Source organism: Artemia franciscana, chromosome 2 (assembly GCF_032884065.1).
Source record: "Artemia franciscana chromosome 2, ASM3288406v1, whole genome shotgun sequence".
NCBI classification, from domain to species: domain Eukaryota; kingdom Metazoa; phylum Arthropoda; class Branchiopoda; order Anostraca; family Artemiidae; genus Artemia; species Artemia franciscana.
This window is the reverse complement of record NC_088864.1, coordinates 58,628,215-58,652,339: the sequence shown is the minus strand read 5'-3', so window position 1 is coordinate 58,652,339 and position 24,125 is coordinate 58,628,215. Positions and strand designations below refer to the sequence as shown.

At 33.8% G+C, this 24,125-nt stretch overlaps 1 protein-coding gene across 2 annotated transcripts in view; it reads right to left on the bottom strand.

The window, feature by feature from the left end:
* Window positions 1–601: 601 nt before the first annotated feature.
* The window catches only part of LOC136043845 (protein regulator of cytokinesis 1-like), a 78,146-nt gene continuing 54,622 nt past the window's right edge, over window positions 602–24,125 (bottom strand). For both annotated transcript variants that reach the window (XM_065728786.1, XM_065728785.1), the window contains exons 8-11: window positions 22,799–23,059; window positions 11,968–12,165; window positions 7,636–7,743; window positions 602–5,117 (exon numbers count right to left, since the gene is read on the bottom strand). In XM_065728786.1, coding sequence (XP_065584858.1) covers window positions 4,857–5,117; window positions 7,636–7,743; window positions 11,968–12,165; window positions 22,799–23,059 — 828 coding nt within the window. In that variant the 3' untranslated portion in view covers window positions 602–4,856. The remainder of the gene's footprint in view (window positions 5,118–7,635; window positions 7,744–11,967; window positions 12,166–22,798; window positions 23,060–24,125) is intronic.

Genomic DNA, 24,125 nt, shown 5'->3' with positions numbered 1-24,125 from the left:
AGGCTGCTTATGCTTTTTTAGTGCTGTCGCAAACAAATATGACAAAAAAGCTCCTCACGAAAATGTATAATGCTGTTGTTCTTCCCCATGCTTTGTACTTAGCTCCGTTCACAGTTATTCTGGATGAAAGTGGTAAGAAGCAGACTAGAAAGCTAGTTTTTCGCTATGCGGAGTTTCTTCTGAGTGTTCCGATATGGTCCCGTAGCTCCGTACTGAAACAAAATTATTGAGTTCTCGACCCGATCGTACAGCTGGATAATCTTTATGTAAAATTGTCGTCAAAAGAGGTTTGCCACACGTGGAGGGATTTAGTTTTTTGAAAAGTCTAGTTTATTCGTGTTTTTATTTTGTATATATTTGTTCCTATTTTTGAATGTGTCTTTCTTTTTCTTTTTTTTGATATTCCATGGCCATGCCTTTGTATTATTGATGGGTTATAAAATTCATTCATATATATATATATATATATATATATATATATATATATATATATATATATATATATATATATATATATATATATATATATATATATATATATATATATATAAGTTCTGATGTGATAATAGAAAGATCGAGAAGGAAATTAATAATATCCATATTTATTAAAAATCAATAATCATTTATTTTCTCGAATCAAGCATATTTACATAAAAACGAAACATTTTCATAACAGGTCAGGTTAACTCCACCCAATAAAAATCCAATATACTTTGAGGAAACAGCAAAGATAGGCAGAAGACGAGAAAGATGAAAACTAGGGTTCAAAATATCAAATTCATATACCATCAATGGAATGTATTAGCTACCAACATATAATAAATAATTCTGAACAAGCATAATTTCGCTGTTGGTCTGAAAAAGAGATATACCTATGCTTAAATCCAGAATCAACAGAAAGCGAGAACAAAAATCCGTTCCACATTACTGACCTTTTCTTTACTAAAATAAGAAAATGTAATATACGCCCGCAGAAAGTACTACCCTCCCCCTACCACGGGAAGTACCCCCGAAAAAAATACTAACAGGATAAAAGTACTTCTGGAAAGGCCAATATCGTATTGTTGAAATGCCCCAAAATTATTTTTCAGGGAAAAAAAGTACGGCATTTAGTCTTTTGGGAGGAACCGTATTCTGTCTTGGAGGGAGGGATAAACCACAAATACAAATGTACAATGAATAGATCAATAAGATGGATACATTCTGGCGTATTACATAGTTTTCGCATACAATTTATTTTAACACAGAGCAAGCGCATACCTACTACTACCACCGTCACTACGCCAGGACCCACAATGTCAGTGGACATACACATACTGAATTTTTCACCCCAATCATTGCCATTGTTTCTTAATTTTTGTATGTCTAAGTAAATATGCCTTCAAAAATAAACACAATGAATGAAAACCCACTAGTGAAATCAAAGGAACGGAACAATTCATATTCAGATGTTTGGGCCCACCCTTAATTTGAAAAAAAAAGGTATTAGGGTTTTTATTTAAAATATAAACTTTTATTTAAAACTACAATTTAATTATTCTTTTATTTTTATATTCTCATGCTTATTTTACGAAGTAAAATATACCTTACAAGAATAATAAAAGGCTTTAAAGCTTTACGCATTACATATTCAAATGTAACAGGAAGAAAGTCATTTACAATGAATTTAAGTAAATTACAACGGTTCCTTGTAAAACGCGAAAAGTACATTGTTAATTAAACTGCAATGGTATACTTTGAGCCATTTCGAGCGAACGCTATTTGAAAAACATGACATACTCAGAGAAACAGACAATAATGTAGCTGCGGCCCACAAAAAAAATAAATATTCGTTCTTGCGAAAGTTGATATCTGGCATTGAGAGGATGCTTTTAAGGTTACACAATTAACATTTATCTTAAAAAAGGAAAAAAAAAAAAATGTTTTTCACTCTTTTTGTGAAGCTCAAGCTCTTTTTGCAAGTGAATCTTCTGTTCTCAGCATTGTGTATCATTAAGTTTTCCTGCTCCAAACAGCCGTTTAATATAAAAAGATAATATTCCAAAACTTTAAAGTGTTTACAGCTATATAAATAAAAATAATATCAGCCTGCGATTTTCGACAAATGCTGACCTAGCCTCAACATTCATCCCACAGGGAATGCATAAAAGCACATATATTGTATACATTTATAGCTTATTTTATATAGCTCGCTAATTTAGCAGTAAAATAAATTTTCTAGTTCCTTAATATTAGGGTTTTACCAAATGTTATCTTTACAAGGAAAAGTTCAACAGCAAAATTTTATCTAAGCAACAAATATCACGTTTCCACCCCCCCCCACCCAAAAAGTAAAACTACTAAACAACGAATAAAAGACTTTTATTACAAAGTAGAGAGTAAACTAAGAGTTTCTTGTCAAGCAAAAACAGCGCATTGTTAGAATATGATATAGTTGAAATTAATTTCTATTTCCAGTGCATTGCATTTCAGAGTAAGCTATACTCATCAAACAATAAAACTTCAACGATGATAGTAAAAAAGAAAAAAAAAGAAAAAAGACGCATTTATAAAGAAAAACTGAGAAAATTCAAAGAAATATTAAAGAGAGTGGTGTTGACTAAAGTATGCTTTCTTTGAAGTAGGTAATTTTACAACAATCATACAGCTCCAACTTGGACAAAAAGGACAAAGTACTTACTAATTGAAACTAATGATTGTATTAATTAGAGATAAGAGTACTAGAGTATTGAAACTATTGGATTTACCAGTCTCAGGGAGAACAGAAAAATAACATATTTAAAATGAATTAGGGAATAAGCTCTAGTAGCTATTCTGTTTATCCTTTTAAGTGAACTGTATTTACAATACAAGAAATTCTCTTTTCCAAAAATTACAAGATTCCGACAGAACATCTATCTACAGAAGCATTTTGAATAATTCGCCACCGATATTAATTTCAATGAGTTATAAAAAAAACCGGTAAACACTAAAACAAGTACAAAATAATTTGAGCAGTAGGTATGAGCTTTCCAGAATTAAGTGTAAGACTTTTAAGCCAACTTAAAGGTTATTTAAACTGATTTTATTTAAAATGATTTAACTTAAAACTGATTCAAACTGGTTAATTTAAACTGATTTGAGCCAATTTAAAGTTACTGAATTGATAGTTAAGGTTGTTTAAAACTGAAGTGACAAACCAGACTTGTTTAAAATGATTTAACTGAAAACTGATTCTAACTGGTTATTTAAACCGATTTGAGCAATTTAAAGTTATTGAATTGATTAGTTAAGGTTGAATTGACAAACCAGACTTATTTAAGATGATTTAACTTAAAACTGATTCTAACTGGTTAATTAAACTGATCTGAGCAATTTAAAGTTATTGAATTGATTAGTTAAGGTTGAAGTGACAAACCAGACTTATTTAAGATGATTTAACTTAAAACTGATTCTAACTGGTTTTTAAACTGATTTGAGCAATTTAAAGTTATTGATTAGTTAAGGTTGTTTAAAACTGAAATGACAAACCAGACTTTGTTCTCGCTTAAGGAGCGTTCACCTGCAGGTCCAGCAACACTTCAATACCAAAACATATATTTCCGGCCAGAAATGGAAGTCAAGCCGGTCATACATATTGACATCACTTTTAAGCACAAATGTTACATATAGCAAAAAAAGAAGCTTCCTGACAGGCTGAATTCGGAAATAGGGATACGACGTTTCGGGTTATTGAACTGGCTATTCAGTTATAACCTCTTACTACAATCTCGAATTTTATAAGCTGCTGGGGCAAAAATATCTAGCCTGGTACGTGTTTTGGACACATCAATCTAACTAGACACACACATGAACGCTATTCTTAAAAAAACTAGATATTGAATAAAGATATAGTAAATTCGAAGAAGAATGCAAAAAATAAAGACAAAATTCTAGAGATAACCTTCATTAATCTCAGAATGGCAATAAACAGTACGTTTAAATTTTAACTTTGTATGGCTTCGGGTAGCTTATGACCATTCTAGGAGCCTAGATTAAATTGGAATAAATATATTTTATAGTTTATTTTTTTATTTTTTTGGGAACACAGGTTGCTCCATCGAGTGAATCGAATGATTCTTAAAAAAACTTTTACTAAAATGCTAAAAGAACTTAAGAGAATGACAGTGTAAAAAGGAAAACAGATTTTTGAAACATACGACATAGAAAAGATTTATATACAAAGAATTATTACTCTTAAGTTTACATAGATGTTTTGTTTGCTATATATTTTTTGCAAAATTTGTCGAATGTCACTATAATTTTTTGGCACTGCAATGTATTCTTTGCTATGGCCGGCCTTTGCTAATTATGGCCCTATGGCCGAATTTCACTATATTTTTTTTTGGCACTGCAATTTATTCTTTGCTATGACCCTTATAAAAAAATTCAACTTAATTCTAGAACTATTCAACCAAAACAAGGTAGAATAGCTATTCGCTTGAAAGAGTGGATGCTCCCACAAGAACCGTTAATTAAAGCTAAATTAATTAAATAAAAATCCATAGATTTAGTCAAAGTTGAAATGAAAACGTACCCAAGATGTTTACATAAAAGAAAAAAAAAATCTTCTAGCAAAATATTAAAACATTAACAATAACAGCGTAGGCCAATTGCTGGAATACACTTAAAAAGAGGAACAAAGAAGAAGATAATAGTAGAAATGAGCCAAAATCTTTACTTAAGAGCTAAATTATGCAGATTAGCATTGTAATAGAGTAACTGCACCGGTAATTTCTTGCAAAACAGGGGATCTTTTAACTTTCCAAACAAAACATAAAATCTTTTAAAAAGACCGACATCCAAATAACTGGACAATAGTGTTCAAATGTACCCAATTACGAAAGTAAGAAACGTCTCGATGGAGGGTGTTTCGAAGACAATTTTGAGGTAACAGGTGTTCTTCCACTCGGCAGCCGGCTTCGCAGAAGCATTGAAGTTGATTGCGATGGTGTAAGAAAAAGAGCTCCGGCTCGCGCAGGTCTCCTGGGAGATGTTGCTGCTAATCGAGTCAAGTTGGGAGTTGACTTCGACTTTCTTCTACTAGCTATAGAGCTGCGAGTATTGTTGTCCCGACGGCCTTTTAATTCCAAATTCTCCTAGAGAAAACCACAATAATAAACAATATTGGTAGCACATTAATTATATTATAGTAAACATCAACAATGTAGCAATAGAGCAATACTTTAATGGTAAAGAAATAGTATTTTATATTGAGCCAGTAAATAAAAGTAGTCATAGGGGAGGGGACCAGATACAACCAAACTCCTCGCAGTGGTTTAATGAGATGCGGCTAGTAATTATCAACACATCTGTTCTCACATAATGCTATGCGCACTGCCTATTTGCCTTTCACTTTTCTTTTCACTATTTCGCTACGTCGTTCTGCTTCATCCAACAAATGTATAGAGTAGAAGATACCTTGAGTCAGGCTAGCAAAACGATAACACATTGAAAACATACACCAGTTAAAACAGTTTCTCAGCTTTTAAAAACGGCTATAAAAAAAGAGTGAAAAAAAGGGAATATTTTTTCAACGCAAAGCAACTTACTTTAAAGGCTGGAATTCCCCTTTTCCAATATGTCTAAACTTAAAAACAAAACTAAAGACATAAGAAAAATAGCTTCAAAGAAATAAAATAAAAATTTTGCATTATAATAAACATTTTCCAATATATTTGATAGTTGGGAAATATATTGGATAGTACGTCGGGAGAGTGGCAAATCTTATGGTCACCAATGCCATCTTAAGATCATTTTCATAAAATAAAACATGATTTATAAATTTATTCCTGATGATAGGCGAAAATTTCATGGGGCTAGGAGGTAAGAGACATCCCAAGATGCTCTTTGGACAGCTACACTCCCATATAAACCATATGGAAGGATTCCACGTAATCCATAAGTATTCAATTACAGTTAACAAAGATAGGATTAAACCCAATATGATGAGCCCAACCCTCTAAAAAAAAGAAGAAAAAACTGCGTCCATGATAATTATGTAAATATACGGAAATATACATGGTGCTTGTATGATATATCCCCTACCTAATATTCTTCTAATATGTTTCTCTGACGCTCAATTCTAGTGAAATATATCTAAGTATGATAAAAATACAATACTTTAGAAACAAATTTGGGCTATAAATTTGCACATTAAGGGAGCGGGGGTAAAGTATAGCGGGTCTGCATGCCTAATGTGTTAGGTACAATTATTCTGCATATAATAAAGTCAGAATTGTTTCCTAACTTCACACTCTCTTAATACTTGCCCCCGCCCCCTAATGTGCACATGTGTAGCCCAAATTATATATTTTCTATCTAGTCTGTCACTTCTTTTTGTCCTCTCTCATACTAAGCTAAAAAAAAGGAACAAAAAAGCTGGTTCTGTAATACGTCAATGAATGAACAACTTGAGTGGTATGTATAACTAGGCTGTTCTAGCTTATGACAAACTGATTATTCTGATTCTGAAAAAAGGAAGAAAAGGAGGGAGAGGGAGAGAGAGAGAGAGGGAGAGAGAGAGAGAGAGAGAGAGAGAGAGAGAGAGAGAGAGAGAGAGAGAGAGAGAGAGAGAGAGAGAGAGAGAGAGAGAGAGAGAGAGAGAGAGAGAGAGAGAGAGAGAGAGAGAGCTGTCCACTGTCCACCACAAACAACTGTCCAGAAAAACTGAACTTTTTAGTTTCTTTCGTCTTTTTTCCCCGTAAATACGAGTTTTAAAGATTTTGGATTCAGTAAAAAAGTAAAAAGTAGAATAGCCAAGATCCGTGGTTTTTTTCGCAATTAAAATAAACAGGAACATTGATATTCAAACTAAGACTAGGATACTGGAAGCCCAATTCCTGTCAGTGGTGATGTATGGCTCTGGAAAATGGACACTTTGAAAGGTTCACGAAGATATACAAGATATTTTCCAAAGCTCTATATGGGCAGTATATTTCAGGTACTTAGGGTATATGTTCGGGTGGTATATGATTGGTAGTTTTAATACTCGTTTGACTGATCTTACATCAATAAGCTATACGAAAAACAATAAACAATAAAAAACATGGAACAATACTACTTCCTAGCAAGGTCGTACACAGGGGAAAAAAAGGGGGGGAGTTTGACCCCCCCGGAAAGTTTGTCCGACTAGCAAAAACGTAATAAAATTTTAAACAAATTTTTAGTGTTTAAAAAAAAAAAATATGTAAACCCCCTCCTCCGAAAAAGTCCTGGAAACGGCCCTGCTTCCAAGACTTATAACTAAAGAAAGGTTAAGACACCCAAATTACGTTTTACGAATGATAGGTCGAAAAAACCGTGCTTTTGGGCTACTCAGTTGGACCAAACAAAAAACACGTCGGTTCCAAAATTGAATTGGAAGGGGTAATAAGATATAGTTCAACGAAAATTGAAAAATTAATGGAAAGGAGTAAAAAATGAAGCTGTGAACAGATTGGAGTGGATCAAAAGCGTGCACAGCTTATGGACCTCAGTTGGTTTGGTGCTGCAATGAGTTATAGTAATAGTAGTACTATTTCAGCGAATCATTCAATCGCTGTTCTTTTTTTTTAAATTGAATTCACTTTTTTCTAACATTGAAACGCGGTAATAGCCCGAAGAGTTTTAATATACCTTAAAATCGGAATACGAGCACGACAGGGAACTCGATGCTGAAGCACCACTTTGTGTCATGCAGCGTTCTGATCGTTGCGTATCTGTTATTGCTCTTGAAGAGTCCACCTGTAAATTTGAAAAAGGATAAAAGGTTCGCGGTTGAAACCAGAGGTATATTCACATATAAAAGGAATCCACGACAGAGGGCAAGTTGCACTGAGATTCGAAGTTAATGCGTACTATTTTCATTAAAGAGCGTTCTTGGGGTTTCAGGTCAGCCTTATAAAGATCCCTTTATTTTTACAAGAGAAACGTTGCTGAGACATCTAACCATCTGGCAAGTGGCCCCATTCGAATTTTAATAACACTCAACTGCATACAATTTAGAATAGGCTACAGAAGTTTTTGCTGGAATGTAGCTTTCTTAATACAAATATTGGGGGATTGTATGGAAATCTTTTTTAAGATAATATGCAAAATTCCTTTGCTGAGTTTTACAGGGGCGCGTACACTCTTAAGTGAAAATCTCTGATTTTTATCCGTAATGACTTCAGTGGCTTAAATGCAAAAACTCATGTTTTTGTGTGATTCAGTGTTTCCAGTCAAGTGTAGAAGGGGTTACGCCGGGGAAACGAGAAGAGTTTGGTGGGGGTACACGTTTCAAAAATTTTGGTAGGAATAAGTCCTGCACGTGAATTGAATAGGCTAACGGACGTTGAACCGTATCTTAGAATTTAGATTCTTTGTTTTTATTTTTTGTGTATGTACCAAACAAGAAGAAAATGTCATCAAACATTTTTTTCACAAGGGATACTAAACGTTACGAAAAGGGGTCCACATATGTCAAAAGTCTGGGAACTTTTGGTGTACATGTCTTGGTCTGAAGCCTCATGCCCTGTCTTACTAAGGAAAAACTCGAAGCGTTTTCCGGAAGGTAAAATTCATCTGTGAGCCTAACACAAGGCGTACGGGAGGATTCCTCCTCCAAAGATTAAATCAAATGAATACAAATGTAGGGATTAATAACAATTCCGTGACTAAAAATTCTCTTTTCGGCGTTTCTGAATATTACAAGGCTTTTCTCAAATTCTACCGGAATTATCCTATATTCTACGGTTTTTGGAAGATTTAGCATGAAATTCTTAGCAAGACCTATAATTATAGGGAATCTATAGCAATGTTATTCTGTAACTTCAATTATATATTGCTAATAAGTGTAAACACAACTTTGTTCGACAAGTTTTCAGTTTAAAATTTAAAAGTTGCTCTCACTCAAATTCTGTAATTGTGGGCTTTAGGGATTTGACTGCACAAAACTTTGAGAGACCGTTTTTCAATATCGATGTAATTGTGGGCTTTAGGGAAATAACTGAATAAAACTCTGAGAGACCGTTTTTCAATACCGATTGCATAGAGATAGCTCACGTTAGTAGTTACCTTAATATAAGATCTTCGAGACAAAGGTAAGTGCAACATTCTTTCTGTTGTGGATTTCTGTATATATGAAACATACTTAGATTTCTACTTGTCTTCACACAATTATTATTTGATATAAAACCCTAAAATATTTTCAAGAGATATCAAGAGAAAACACAACATTAGCACCTCCCATTTTTTTTACATGATAACGGCAACACTGACTAAGACACCCCAGTTTTAAGTTTGACACTCACTGCGTAAGCGAGTGTTGCCAGATTCAGCGCAAATTTTCAAACCCACAAACCTGTGAGTTTATAATTTAGAGCTGTGGTTGAAGACAAGCATTGACATAAAGCATAGGCTCCGAAGCAAGGTAGTTGTTAATGGCACACACAAAGCAAGGGGAAAAGTGACAGATTAAGACAAAACAAGTATTTAGTCCTAGTTTACAATTTGGCTAGCTATAATTTGTAAGCTGTGACGTTGTGGCGCAGGGGGATTTCAACCAGAAAAAAACTAGGGGAAAAACGAAAAGTTCAACAAAGCTAAAACACAGAGTCCCTAAATAACACAAGCGACATTGTTAACTTCGAAGACAACACTGCCTTTTCATGACGAAAGTATAACAGTTCAAAATGCTGATGATGAACACTGTATATGTGTTCGAAATATCCAGTTAAAATTTTTATATCTGTTCACTGTCGATTAAAAGGTTTCATCCTTATTTTGAACTGTTACTTTCGACAAGAGACATTTTTCGTGATTTTGGGTTTCAGAAACAATTCAGGCTTAGATTTTAAAATGAAGAGATTAAATTGAAGGTTAAACAATAAAAAACATTAACATTTTCAAATACAATATTCATTTCAACTGTTTAAACAAGGAAATAACCAAACTAGTTGTCCAACTAGCAATATGAAATAGTATATTTATACATAGAACAATGTAAAGAAATGAAAACCACATAAAACTTCTTTACCTGATCTTCTATTTAAAAAAAAAGAAGTAATTTCACTAGTTTGGTTTTTATAGTTTTTAATTGCACAATTTTATTTTGTATTTCAATCTTGTTAGCATTTCAATTATTTCAAGCATTTTAGTTCTTCATGGTTTTGGTGTTTACTTCATTTTTACCACGATCTTTCGTTAATTATATCCCCAATCTTTTGTAAATTAAAATAATTTTTTGGAGGGGAAGGATAAAAAAGATGTTAAAAAAACCTTTTTTTCTCAATGCACTGTGGCCGCCTTTGAGTGGCGAGGCATAATTATTTAATAAATGAAGTGATTCTTCATATTTCATTAAGGGGATTTGATAACCTGCGAGTTTCAGCGTCAGCTGACAGACTCAAAGAGAAAGAGCCCACAATAATTAGGGATTGAAAAAAAATTTGTTCATTATTCATAAAAATTATGGGTTTGTAGGATCGTATTTTTCTCATTCTTTTTTCTGGTTGAGTAATTTCACCATTTAAGTTTTTTATAGTTTTATATTTTATTTGCTATATTTTATTGTTATATTCATTCTTGTTAGAATGAATATAACAATGAATGAATATTAGAATGAATTGTTAGAATGAATACAATTATGAATATATAATTGTATATATTCATTCTTGTTAGCGTTTTAATTATTTTAGAATTTTAGTTCTTCATGGTTATAAGTCTTGCTGTTTACTTCATTTTTACCATACATATAAATTTTAACTTTCTCTACATTTTATTTTGTTGGGGACATCTTGCTGAATAGGCAGGCAGATTGAGCTAAAATACTGTCTTTAACAGTAGCATTTTACAGTTTTGAATTTTCTTATTTCGAAATTTTAATTACTGAACCCTTATAAATAATTAAACATCTATTAAATATTAATATACCAATTGCATTATTAATAAAATTCTACAAAATAAATGACTTATGATTAAATTTCCAATCTTTCATTTATTACAGTTTTTTTTTGAGATGTGAAAAAAACCTTAATGCATGGCAGAGTGACATTACTTAATATATATTAATACACTAGATTATCCTCAATCTTTTGTTAATTAAAATCATTTTTTGGAGGGGGGATAAAACGATGTTAAAATCCTTTTTTCTCAATGTACTGTGGCCACCTTTGAGTGGCGAGGCACAATTATTCAATAAATGAAATAATTCTTCATATTTAATTAAGGGGATTTGATAGCCTACGAGTTTCCAGGTCACCTGACAGTCTCAAAGGCAAAGGACACATTAACAAATTATCTCAGCACCACAGGGAATTCTTAAACTAATTTTGGTAAAAATTGATAGGGAACCTTATTGTCAACAGTTCCAAAAGCTAACGAGAGGCTATTTTGAAATAGAGAAAACGTATAATCCTTATAATCTATATAATCTCCGTACACACACCATAAATGATATGCTTACTGTGTCGGCAAGGTTTTTAACCAAGGCGGGTACCACAACTAGGAGCTCCCACAACTGTCAAATTACTCAACTAATAATTCCTTTGAGCTGGTTTTCAATATTTTCCAAGCAGGTATGCTAGAATATTTTTTAGGGATAGCCCTTTCCTGAAAGTTAAAAAGGAAATACCATTCTATTCAAAATAAAAAACAAAATTTATACTTTCTAATGATTTAAGTTTTTTTTTAATCTAGAGAAGTTTAAACGGGAGAAGTTTAATATCCTTTCTAAGGATTTCGGGAAAGTAGCTGTCGATTTTTCCTTTTTTTTTGTCGCTTATTAGGATCTCTTATCCAAGCTTTAAAAGTTATGGCAACGCTGCCTTATCAATACTTAATAGTTTTGCAAAACGAGTAACTTTTTAATAATGGAAGAGATAAGGGGACTGAATTCCATTACTCAACATATTAGAGAATTTTGAAATATAGGAAAGAAAAACGTCAGTCACACCACAATTTTAAGGAGAAAACAACCAAAAAACTCACTTTTCTTAATTTACTGTTGCTACCTTTGAGAGACATAGCAGCTCCCAATCTTGGCTTTTTACTGTCTGACATTGTTGAAACACCTGGGCGCTTCCTAGCTGATCTGGGCGTAATAGGTCTTGAGCCCAATGTAGCCTCCTCTTCAATTTGCTTATTCCGCATCAAAGCGCGAAATTGCTTCTCTTTCTCCTTTTCCTCCTGAAACGGCAAAATTACAAATTCACAACTGTCACAGAATTTTTTTTTGGAAAGTCTATGAACTTAGACTAGAATATTGGAATCTACCGTGATGACAATGGTCAACCATGGTTCTGCAGCGTGGGCGCTCCTAAAGACAGACGAGGATTTGCTAAATGTTTTCCAAAGAAATTGTCAACGATTTCTTTTGAGTATCCAACTTACTGACCGCATCTCAAACATTAACCTACACGAAAAATATGATTCGATCCCGCTTTCTTGGGCTATAGTAAAAGAAAAGCTGAGATGCTTACAAAATGGTTACATGGCTTCTCTTTCTCTTTTTCCTCCTGAAACGGCGAAAATACACTTTCACAACTGTCGAAAACATTTAATGAAACCTAGGTAGCATTATTAGTAAAGACGGTGGATGCTCTGAGGATGTTAAAAGTCGAATAGCAAGGCCAGGATGTTATTTCACAGAATTTTATTTTGGAAAGTCTATTAACTTAGACTAGAATATTGGAATCTACCGTGATGACAATGGTCAACCATGGTTCTGCAGCGCGGGCGCTCCTAAAGACAGACGAGGATTTGCTAAATATTTTCCAAAGAAATTCTCAACGATTTCTTTTGAGTATCCAACTTACTGACCGCATCTCAAACATTAACCTGCACGAAAAATATGATTCGATCCCGCTTTCTTAGGCTATAGTAAGGGAAAAGCTGAGTTGGTTACATTACGTTCTGCGGATGATCATGACAGATTTCCCTTGTCGGCCCATCGCCAAAGACCAAACGAAAAGCAGTTCGTTCCCAAACGGGGTAAAGATGTCATAAGGAAAGATTTGAGGGAAATGGGAGCCTTCTGGGATGGTGTAAGGAAAGGGACTTTGAACAGGTTGGGATGGAAGAGGTGTATGCGTAGCTGAGTTGGCCTTAGGTAGCTAGGTACTGCAGTGAGTTGTTAATTGTCTACCTATAGAAAGAAAGCTGTTGGTCAACTAAGAGAAACAAGAGCTAAGAGCTCATATGGCACTTGCGAGGAGGTCGGAAGAGCCAAGAGCTCATATGGTATGGGCTCTGGCAAAATTCCAAGAATCAATAAATTGATTTAAAGGAAAATCAGAGGCTTAATGCCGGTCAGGATTTAAAATAAGAGCTCTGAGTCACGAGGTCCTTCTAAATGACAAAATTCATTAAGATCCGATTACCCATTCGTAACTTAAGCACCAAACTCGCCAAAGCACTGAACCCCACCCCTAACTCCCCCAAAGAGAGCGGATCCAGTCCGGTTACGTCAATCACGTATCTACCACATTATAAGCGTTTTCCAAGATTTCCGGTTTCCCCCTCCAACTCCCTCCAATGTTAAGAGATCTGGTCGGGATTTGAAATAAGATCTCTGAGACACGAGTTCCTTCTAAATATCAAATTTCATTAAGGTCCGGTCACCCGTTCTTAAGGTACAAATACCTCAATTTTTCTAGTTTTTCCAATTAACAACCCCCAGCTCCCCTAAAGAGAACGGATCCGTTCCAATTATGTCAATCACGTATCTATAACTTGTGCTTATTCTTCCCATCAAATTTAATCCCGATCTCTCCACTCTAGCGTTTTCCAAGATTTCCAGTTTTCCCCCTCCAACTTCCCCCAATGCCACCGGATCTAAAGGGGATTTAAAATAAGAGTTCTAAAGCACAAGATCCTTCCAAACATCAAATTTCATTAAGATCCGATCACCCTTTCATAAGTTAAAAATACCTCATTTTTTCTAATTTTTCCGATTTAACCGTCCCCCACTCCCTCCAGATGGTCGAATCGGGGAAAGACTATTTCTAATTTAATCTGGTCTGGTTCCTGATACGCCTGCCAAATTTCATCGTCCTAGCTTACCTAGAAGTGCCTAAACTAGCAAAACCGGGACAGACCGACAGACAGACAAACCGACAGAATTTGCGATCGCTATATGTCAAACGGAATTAATGGGAATGTAAAATCGTGAGATATGCAGTTGCTTTCCTTTCATAAAATAACCTTCCTTCAATTCGAATTTTAGGCATTGCTTATAATTGAATAAAGCATCAAAAAGGAAAATTGATCCGAAAAAGCACCGCCAATAGAAGATTACTTACCAAAATTACTTAAAATTGAATAGATACAAAATTAATTTTAGCGTTCTTTTGACCAAAGGTAATTGATTGGACGAAAAAAAAGTCGTACACATAAAATATTAGTACTGTTAAATGACTTGGTTTATTTAATAGCACAATAATACCGTTAAATTCAATTACAAAAATCTAAATGAAAACTATAGCTGAATTATTTTTTTCTTACAGTGGCTTTACATTAGTCCCAACATAAAACCAATCCCCTTTCACAGTATGCACAATAGATATGAGAATTGAAAAAACAAAACAAAAAAAAACATATGTTCGCATACTAACCCAACCCAAAATACTTAGTAAGCAATGAAAAATGGTAGAAAAGTCTGTCCATTCACAGAAAATCTAAGGCCAAACCTAATAACGAAATAAACAATAGTTTCCAACAGAATACAAAAGTAAAAATGTCAGTTGATTCATTTTAAAAATATATATATGAAATAAGCTAATAACGAAATAAGCTATAGTTACCAACAGAATAAAAGTAAAAATGTCAGTTGAATCATTTATATATATATATATATATATATATATATATATATATATATATATATATATACATATATATATATAAATATATATATACATATACATATATATATATATATATATATATGTATATATATATATATATATATATATATATATATATATATATATATATATATATATATATATATATATATATATATATATATATATATTGCTTTAATTTGCTATATATCAGACCAAGGAAAAAGAGGTCTCTTTTCCAAAGCGGCAAAATTTGATAGCCCGAATGGACGTGTATCAAGTATAATAACAAGCAACATAATAATCCTATATAATAGCTTGAGTGTGTTTGAGAAATAAATCTATTACACAATGCAACAGAGTGGGTAATTTTCCCAGAGAAGATATATGAGATCATTCACTTCGTTTTTGGACGCTTATAAGAAAGTAAACGTTTTTTCTTAGAAACAAGCGATAATGTTTCATTAAAAGGTGAAATATTTCATACCTATATCCTATTCTGTCTCACAGCTCGGGAGCCAATTCGGGACTATCCGTAAATTTTTTTCTTTTTTGGAGGGGAAGAGAACTTGGAATTTTGGGTGAAGGGAGACTACTGTTTTTTGCCTCATAAAACGTTACACGCTAGTTTTCTCTTTTTTTTATGCATGTCGTCAGACAGACGCTTCGGGTACTAAGGTGACAAGCTCTCCAACTAGTGAATCAGAAGTAAATAAAGTAAAAGTGTAAAGTATAAAAAATCAAAAGTATAAATCATATGTAAAAAAAAGACCTTGTCGTGCGAAAGGCTGTTTGGCTAGTAACGTATAGGTAAAAGTATATAATAAACGAGATATGGACATCTAACCCCCGGGCTGCTTTCCGAAGAAGAAATGAGAATACTAAAAGCGAATGAATATTCGTGCGAATGAATGAAAAGCGAATGAATATTCCAAATTTTTTTAAATTTTTAACAAAAATTTTTACATTAAATAGTTTTGTAATCTATAAAGCCGGGTTATATAACAATCTTCTGCTATTGTGAAATTAAGATTCAATTCTAGCCCCATCAACACTTCATAATTATTTTAATTTCGCGAAATTTGGTTATTTTGGGTTATTATCAAACAGTTCGTGGTAATGAACTGTAGTAAGGAGCGACCCGGCTCAATAGTAAGCAAAACTCTAAAAAGATGGAATATTGATATTAATAGATACATCAAAAGAATTGGAATTTCATGCTGATTTTAAATATATATGTTTCATTAAATTTAATCTAAGGCTACTTATCAAAAGTTACAAGCCTGAGAAAATTTGCCTTATTTTGGAAAATGGGGGGAAACACCCCCTAAAAGTCTGTAAAACTGTTTTAAAAAGTAGATTTGAGAGAAAGAGTCAAACTTTAGCGTAAAGAGCGAGGGCGTTGAGGAGAAAACAACCCCTTTCATATACGGTGTAATTTCTGTTCGTTTTAAGTTTTAATGTCGCTCCTTACTTTCAATTAAAAAAACTTGTCTTTTTATTTAATTTATGGACTAGATTACTTGTGTGTCAATAAACGCTCGCTGTGTAAATTAGACATTACCGAGCGTCAGGAAATTAGACATTATCAAATTTGCGACGTCTTACAGTGTTAATGATGTTGCGTTTGACAAATTTTACAGCTACCCTTTATGGCCTATTCGAATAGTTGGTATATTTGCATCGAAGAAGGGAAAATCTTATCAAGTATTTTGCTATGGATCACACAAAAAAGTATCACTGATTGAGAGATTCATTTTGCCGTTCGAAGAGAATTTCGCCGAAGCTTCAAAGAAAAAAACAAAAGGAATTCAAGGTGCTGCTTCGACAAACAGTGTATCTTCACTATCGTCCTAGTAAATACCCAGAGTGAAATTGCCAAATTGAAAGATAATCTTCGTCAGGATATTCACAATCATGGTGATGTCCAGGAGAGAAAAGCATGATCAGTGAACAAGCATATTAACACTATTGTCACCGAAATCTATGATGTAATAACTCTAGATTACCGTTCGAAATATGCAAATGTTGAAAAGATGTTCAAGAGGCATACGAAAAAATATTTACGATACTAAAATTACGAATCATAAGCATCACCAAATGCAATTTTTAAAAGTTTTTACAATTCTTCTCATTAAAAAATTTTCTATTTTTTCTTTCTTATAAAAATTTAATATTTGGTCTTCTTATTTAAGCTTTTAGATATATTTTAGCAAGGATGCAGCCCAATTCTGTCCTGTATTGTTCTATCTTCATTGAGGCCTCTTTTTCCCTGTTTATATCTCCTGTTAACTCGCTTTGTGAAATCAAAGGTAATTAGAGGCAAAAGAAATTTGACGCCCATTTTTGGGGGCCAAAAATTGATTAGGCCTTTGAAGCAGTGAATCGCCCCCCCTGGACACGATACCGAAGTAGGTGACGGAAATTACCATCATTTTCTGCTGTGGCCAAATTACATTAGGGCCAGAATTATCGAGCTTACCATCGTACTGGTGGCCACTGATATTTCATAATTGCTGACACTATTTAACGAGAGAAAATGTGGCCAATTACAGACCAAAATGTTTCTCATATTAAAAAAAAGTTTTTATCAGATTTAACTTTGAATTATATCATCACTATTTTTATTAACTGGGCTCAAATAACGGCGCTGGAAAATCGCGTCGAAATTCTAGAATACCACAACGACGATTTGGAACAGGATAGAAGATCGAACCTTCTTCTAATCCATGGACAGTCTCAGAAAGGTGGAGAAACACACTTCTCAGCAGCGTCCTAGAGCTACTCAATACTAAGATGGAGATCCGTATGTGTGCTAGTGGCATCAAGTCAACTGAACGCTTATATACTCGAGTTAGTTCAGCGAAGAATGTTCTCCCACCCGTCATTGTCACTTTTTATTCATCCAATTATCCAAAGCGCGTAAAAATGAACAAAAAGCAGCTGGCCCGATGGCCCGATATTTAACACCAAAACGCAAGCAACTACTGCATCTGGCACGTTACAACTGGGGAGTCAGGAATGTATTGACTGATGGCGGCCCTGTACTAGCCAAACCGGAAACAGTTCAGCCATCCTGAAAATTAGATCACTAAATCCGATCAGTGATCAGTACTCACACGTTGAGTCAATCCTCAGTTCTTTCGTTTATTTGGGATCACCTGTTTGTCTCGTTACTTTCGTATCACGAATATTTTTGCTTGTTTCCTTATTGAGATATCAAAGAATTCTCACTATTGAGTCACCTAGTGTATTATCATGAATAGTATGACCAGCAAGCTTTCAGATTTAGAAAGTAATCGGCAGTCTGTTGACCAATTACTATCCACCCCTACTGCAAATGATAATTTAAGTGAAGGAAATAATACGCAAGCAATGAAAGCTAGTAATTTTGTGGATAATCAGTCGCTGAACAAATGGTCGGTCAAAGAGGATATTATTTTTACATCTCTGAATTGCCAAGGCCTTAGGTTAGGACTGCGTAACCTACGCTCTGTAATATATTAAGTGAAATGCAAGAAACACCAGTAGTAATAGGACTATGTGAGACGTTTGTGTCGTATAGGGATAATTTTTCTGTATGGGATTTCCAGTTTCCAGGATATGTTAGTTAAAGAAAAGAACGATAGATTATGTAGGGAGGCGGTCTGGCTTTGTTGATTAAGGAAGGAGTTTCGTATTGGGTGAGGGAGGGTCAATCGCTGTGGCTTGAAGGAAGGCGTGAGACTCTTTTTTATTGAAATAGAAGATAAATCTGATAAAAATGTAGTTGTTTGTTTAGTTTATAAGACATCGTCATTTAATGAGGATGTTTTTATTGAGGAGATGGAGAATTCAATTGAGAAATTTAATAATGATCATAAATGTAAAGTAATAATGGGTGATTTCAATATTGACCTTCTTATAAGTACAAACCGTTCAGATTTTCCTAATTCTGTGATTTCATCATTCCAGTACTCCCTGGTAACTACTCCTAAACGAGTAGCTGTTAAGTCTGCGACGCCAATCGATAATATATTTGTGGATGGAAAGATGCTGGAAAGTTCATATGCTGATGTTTTACTTACGGATGGATCCAGCCATCTTTTTCTTCTTAGTAAAATAAAAAGATCTTACGGGATTTTAAATAAGGTTGATCAAATAAATAAAACATTTTTCCGTGAATTAAGAAAGGATAATTTAAAAAAAAATACAAGAAATTAATGAGTGATGCAGATTTTTTTTCAGTTTTTGAAGAAGATAACCTTTCGGTTGCGTATGATATTTTTGTTGCAATGTTTACAGAGATAGTGAACAAGACGTGTCCTCTTAGAAGACTTAAAATAGTTAGAACAAAGTTCACAAAGAAACCATGGAATACACAGGATATTCTAAATTTTATAAGTCGGAAAAATGAATTGTATAAAATATACCTAGATGAAACAACTGTCACTAATTTTCAACAGGTTAAAAACTACTGGAATACTTTAAACGGATTGAAACGGAAGGCTCAAAAATGTTTTTACAAAATGAGCTTATGAAGCATAAATGTGGTATGAAAAAAAACATGGAAAACGGTAAATTCACTCCTTGGTCAAAAGGGTAAAATAGAAGTTATTAATAAATTACAATCAGAGGGGAGGACTTTGACAACCCCGAAGGATGTTGCAAATTATTTATGTGAATATTGTTAAGTGAGAGAACGAAACTTTGCGATGATGCTCGGAAAAGAATTAAGCGGCCCCCCAAAATAGTTCAGTCGGAAGTTCCAATAGAGAATCAGTTGGTTTTTAATGCTTGAACTATAAATGAAGAGAGTAAAATTATCAGTAGAATGCGATCAAATTGAAGCGATGTAGACGGGGTTTTTCATAAAAATTGTTAATAAATTGAATCAGTTATAACACCCGTTTTATGTAATTTTATTAACATATCCTATGGAAAAAGGAATTTTCCCAGAAGTTTTGAAGGTCGCTAAAATAATACCATTGCACAAAGGAGGTAAGAGAGACGAACATTGAAACAAAAGACCCATTTCTATCCTCCCTTTCATTTTAATAGAAACATGAAAAGGTGATTGGATCCAGGTTAACTGATTACATTGAAAATAATAAATTCTTATGAATACTCAGTTTGGTTTTAGAAAAAATCATTCCACAGAAATGACAACTATTAAACTTGTTGATTAGGTAAATACGTCGTTTGAAGCAAGTCTGATTCAAGCTGGTTTATTCCTGGATTTGAAGACGGCTTTGGACACCATTGACCATAAAAAGTTATTAGTGAGCTGGAAAAAGCGGTGTGACCGGAAAGAGTTTGTCTTGTTCTGAATCTTATTTAAGTGACCGGATACAAATTGTAGTGAATGGGTGTTTTACTTCTATAGCTAGCGCTGTAACTTGGGGAGTACCCCAGGGTTCGATACTGGGTCCTCTTTTTTTTTTAATTTTTATAAATCGGATTAAGATTATTCGTCAGAGGCTGGTATAATCCTATTTGCAGACAATAATCTTTTAATCGTAGCTGCTCCATCAGTTGATCTACTTTTTGATAAAATGATAAGGTAACGACCAAGTTTATTGAGTGGGCAGATTCCAATCTTTTGACATTAAATTATACTAAAACTAATTACATTTTATTTTCTTGGATATCTAGTGTTGAAACTAATTTAGAAATAGTAATGAACGGAAATCAAATAAAAAGAGTAAAGGTAACAAAATATTTGGGTATTATGATTGATGAAAATCTATCATGGAAACCATATTCAAATATTACAGCTTCGAAGTCCAAATCTCTGCACGTGCTTCACCGATTGCTTTATATCGCTATTTTGTACCCGTACATTTGTTATAGTTGCTCTGTCTGGGCTATTAGTTTTGTGTCCTATTAGAGAAATCCAAAAAATTTAAAATAAACCGTCCAACTTTTGTCACCTAAAACTTTGTTTACTCATAATATTAATGAAATTTACACTAAGAATCAACTCTTTGATATGCCAAAAACAAGAGATTAACCAAGTGAGTATTTTCAAATTAATTCTTAATATTCTCAATAATTATTTTCAATAATTTTTATTTTCAATAAAAATTAATTATTTTCAATAATATTCCTCCCTCTTCATTCGAAATTTTTTCCCGATTAATAGTGATCTCCATAGCCATGATACACGAGAACGAGGGGCATCAAATCTGGTACAACCATTTAGAAACACGATTAGAGCTTCTTTTGTTTTAACCCCTCTGTATGGAATGTTATTCCAATTGGAATAATATATTCGAGTCATCTGCCATCCTTAAAGACTGCAGTTAAGAGACTTTTCCATGCAAAAGAATAGTGTGTTTGTATGTATATGTATGTAGTTTATATGTTTGTATGTAGTACTATTTAGAATAGAGAAGACTGCCACCTGCTACCAATAAACCCTTTGGGGCTTTCTTAGCAGGTTTCGGTAATAAATTTTTTTAGGTTGTTGAACTTTTACTGCTTCATGAAAGAACTAACTAATCATGGGAGTGTCTCGAGTACTATGGTACATCAAATAGCCCCTATAAAAACTAAAATCTTTGAAGGCTGAATGAAAGCTAAAGCATATTTCCCTTGTAAAATATTTTCAACCAATGCTTCAATTAAAATTTAAAGACATTAAAAAATTCAATAGCAAGATATGTTTAAGCAACAAACGGTGGTCTGATCTTGGTTTTTAAATAGTTAACAATAGATAATTCAAAATCCAAAATATTCAACAGTGTTATTTTTCCCATTTAAAATTCTGGAAAGAAGAGTTAGGCATCCCTTAAAGGAGGGTGCCTCCGAATCTTGAAAAGATTTGCGAGAATCAGGCAAAGCTAAAATTTTCAATGTAACAAGAAAATATCTAAAACATAATAAAATCACAAGTTTTATGCCCTGGAATTTTGAATGACATCCTTTTGCACCCCTTAACTTGGTTGCCACAAAAGGTCAAAAGATTTCCAAGCATCGGAGAACAGAAAACAGCTGAAAACTGAATCTATTATTGGAAGGTATTTTTTCACTAGGTGCAACTAGAAGTTCCTATTCACCTTAATATTTATTATTACATATTTCGTTACTTGCACAGATCAACATGCAGGCTTTTATTTTCAGTGGAAAAAAAATATCTAAAAAGCAGCCTAAAAATAGAAAAATGGTTACAATTAAAATGTGCTATTCCCCTCTCCTGAAAACATATTTCAGTGACTACTCAATACAAGCTTAGTTCTAATTCGTGTCCAAGGCTGCGAACTTTTGAACATGATCGGTCATAAATCTTCGAATTATTTTTTTGGCTTCCAACCGCAAGTAAATGGCTCATAGAACTGGTCTGTTTTGAGGTATCTGTCTCGGATTTACTCTAATTAGCCATGGCAGTTTTTCATCACTTCCACCAAGTTGATTAATTCAACCGAGTCCGTTGATCAACTTATTGGAAGTGATGAAAAACCTGAGAGCCAAGACAGAAAGGTCAATATAACAATAAAATCCAAAGTGATAAAAGTGATGGTGGAAGTGATGAAAGACCTGAGAGCCAAGGCTAATTAAAGTAAAGCCAAGACAGATATGTCAAAACAAATCAAAGCCTAAGTGATAAAGTGATGGCGGAGGTGATGAAAGACCTGAAAGCCAACGTTAATTAGAGTAAAGCCATGACAGATGTCAAAACAAATCTGTTTTAGGGACATTTGAAGGCGACTGGATACCAAAGATTGATTCAAAGATTTATGGCCAACCATCCAAAAGTTTCTTGAATTTTCGGTAAAATTCACAAATTTTTGGCGATTTCACTAAAAGTGAAACCCACAAAATCGTGTGGATCGTTCAAAATCAAGATGTAGTTACCTGCATAGATTTATGTATTTCACTTTATGATAAGTAGTTAATCATTACGCGAGGTTAAATTTAATTTCAAACTATTAATCTTATAGTGTTTTGAAGTAACGATTAGAAGAAAGAGAGAAAGAGGGAAAAATTAAACTTACTTCGAATCGCATTCTTTGGTTTTCAATATAATTGACGACTCTCTTTCCATACACCAACAGAGGTGTTTGCTGGTGATCCTCATCATAAATCTGAACAGCTCTAGCTACTTCACGTTCTAAGCGAGGAATTTCCCGATTCAAACGTTTTCTCTCTTTCTCTTCTAAAAGGAGTGCCCCTCCGCGGTTTGTATACCTATTAGTATCATGGGATTTGTATTCAAAGTCTTCAAGCTTACGCCAAAGCTCCTGGTGCTGACGAAACTGAAAAAAAATATATTAATTTTGGAATAAACAATCAAGAGGGATAAAACTCTACAAAAAATATTTTCCAAATTAAAACTCTTTCCAAATTTTAAAAGATGAGTTGCGATGCTATTAATTCATATTAAAAGATGAACGACACAGAAGAACTATTGAATGAATGAACAAGTTAACATGAATAATTGAAATACGAGAAATGGGGAAACAAATTCTGAAGTAATAAGCAAAATAAAATGGCAGAGAAGAATCAAAGCTCAAGAGTGAAGTTATGTTCTAACATGAGTCGAATTTAGGCAGCCATATTTATCACCTGATCAAATATTGTCTCAATAACTATTAAATGAATATACAGTTATTGAGCACGCTCTGAACTCTGCACTAAAATGAACCAAGTCACTATTTTAAGCTTTGCTTCTCTCAATATTAACGGCACAAAAGACAAAGACTTGTTAATTAATGAATTATTAGTTCATGACAGTGTTCTTGCAAGAACATCTTTTGACCAAATCAAACGTTTCTAGCCTGAAGCGATCTTCTGTCCACCATTTTTTTCACAAGAGGCCAGGAAAACTAGAGGCCGCCCTTCCGGTGGCCTAGCAATTTTCTTCCGTTCCCCATTAAAGCCCTCTGTGATTCATTGTGATGATAACATCTTAGCGATTCATTGTGACAGTACCGCCTTTATAAACGTTTACTTACCTTGCGATCGACGTTCTATAGCATCGTTCACATCTTTCGCTAAATGTTGCTCCAGTTTAAAGTCTCTACTCGAAAGTCAACGTTTGAAAGACCTAAATTGGGTTTTAGCTGGTGACCTTAACTGTGACATTCTTGATACCTCCGATAGGTCAATCCTCTTGCTAGAATCACTTCCTAGCATATCTCACGTCGCAGTTAAGAGCCTCCCATCCATGTATATTCATAACAGAGGCTGTTCAAAATCGAACCTGGATCACGTGATCTCTTCCAGTTCCAGCTTAATATCATAGATTGTCAGGGTGGACGAAGAGAGGATTGATGACGATCACCTTATTCTTAGCTGTAATTTATCCTATAAGCTATCTGG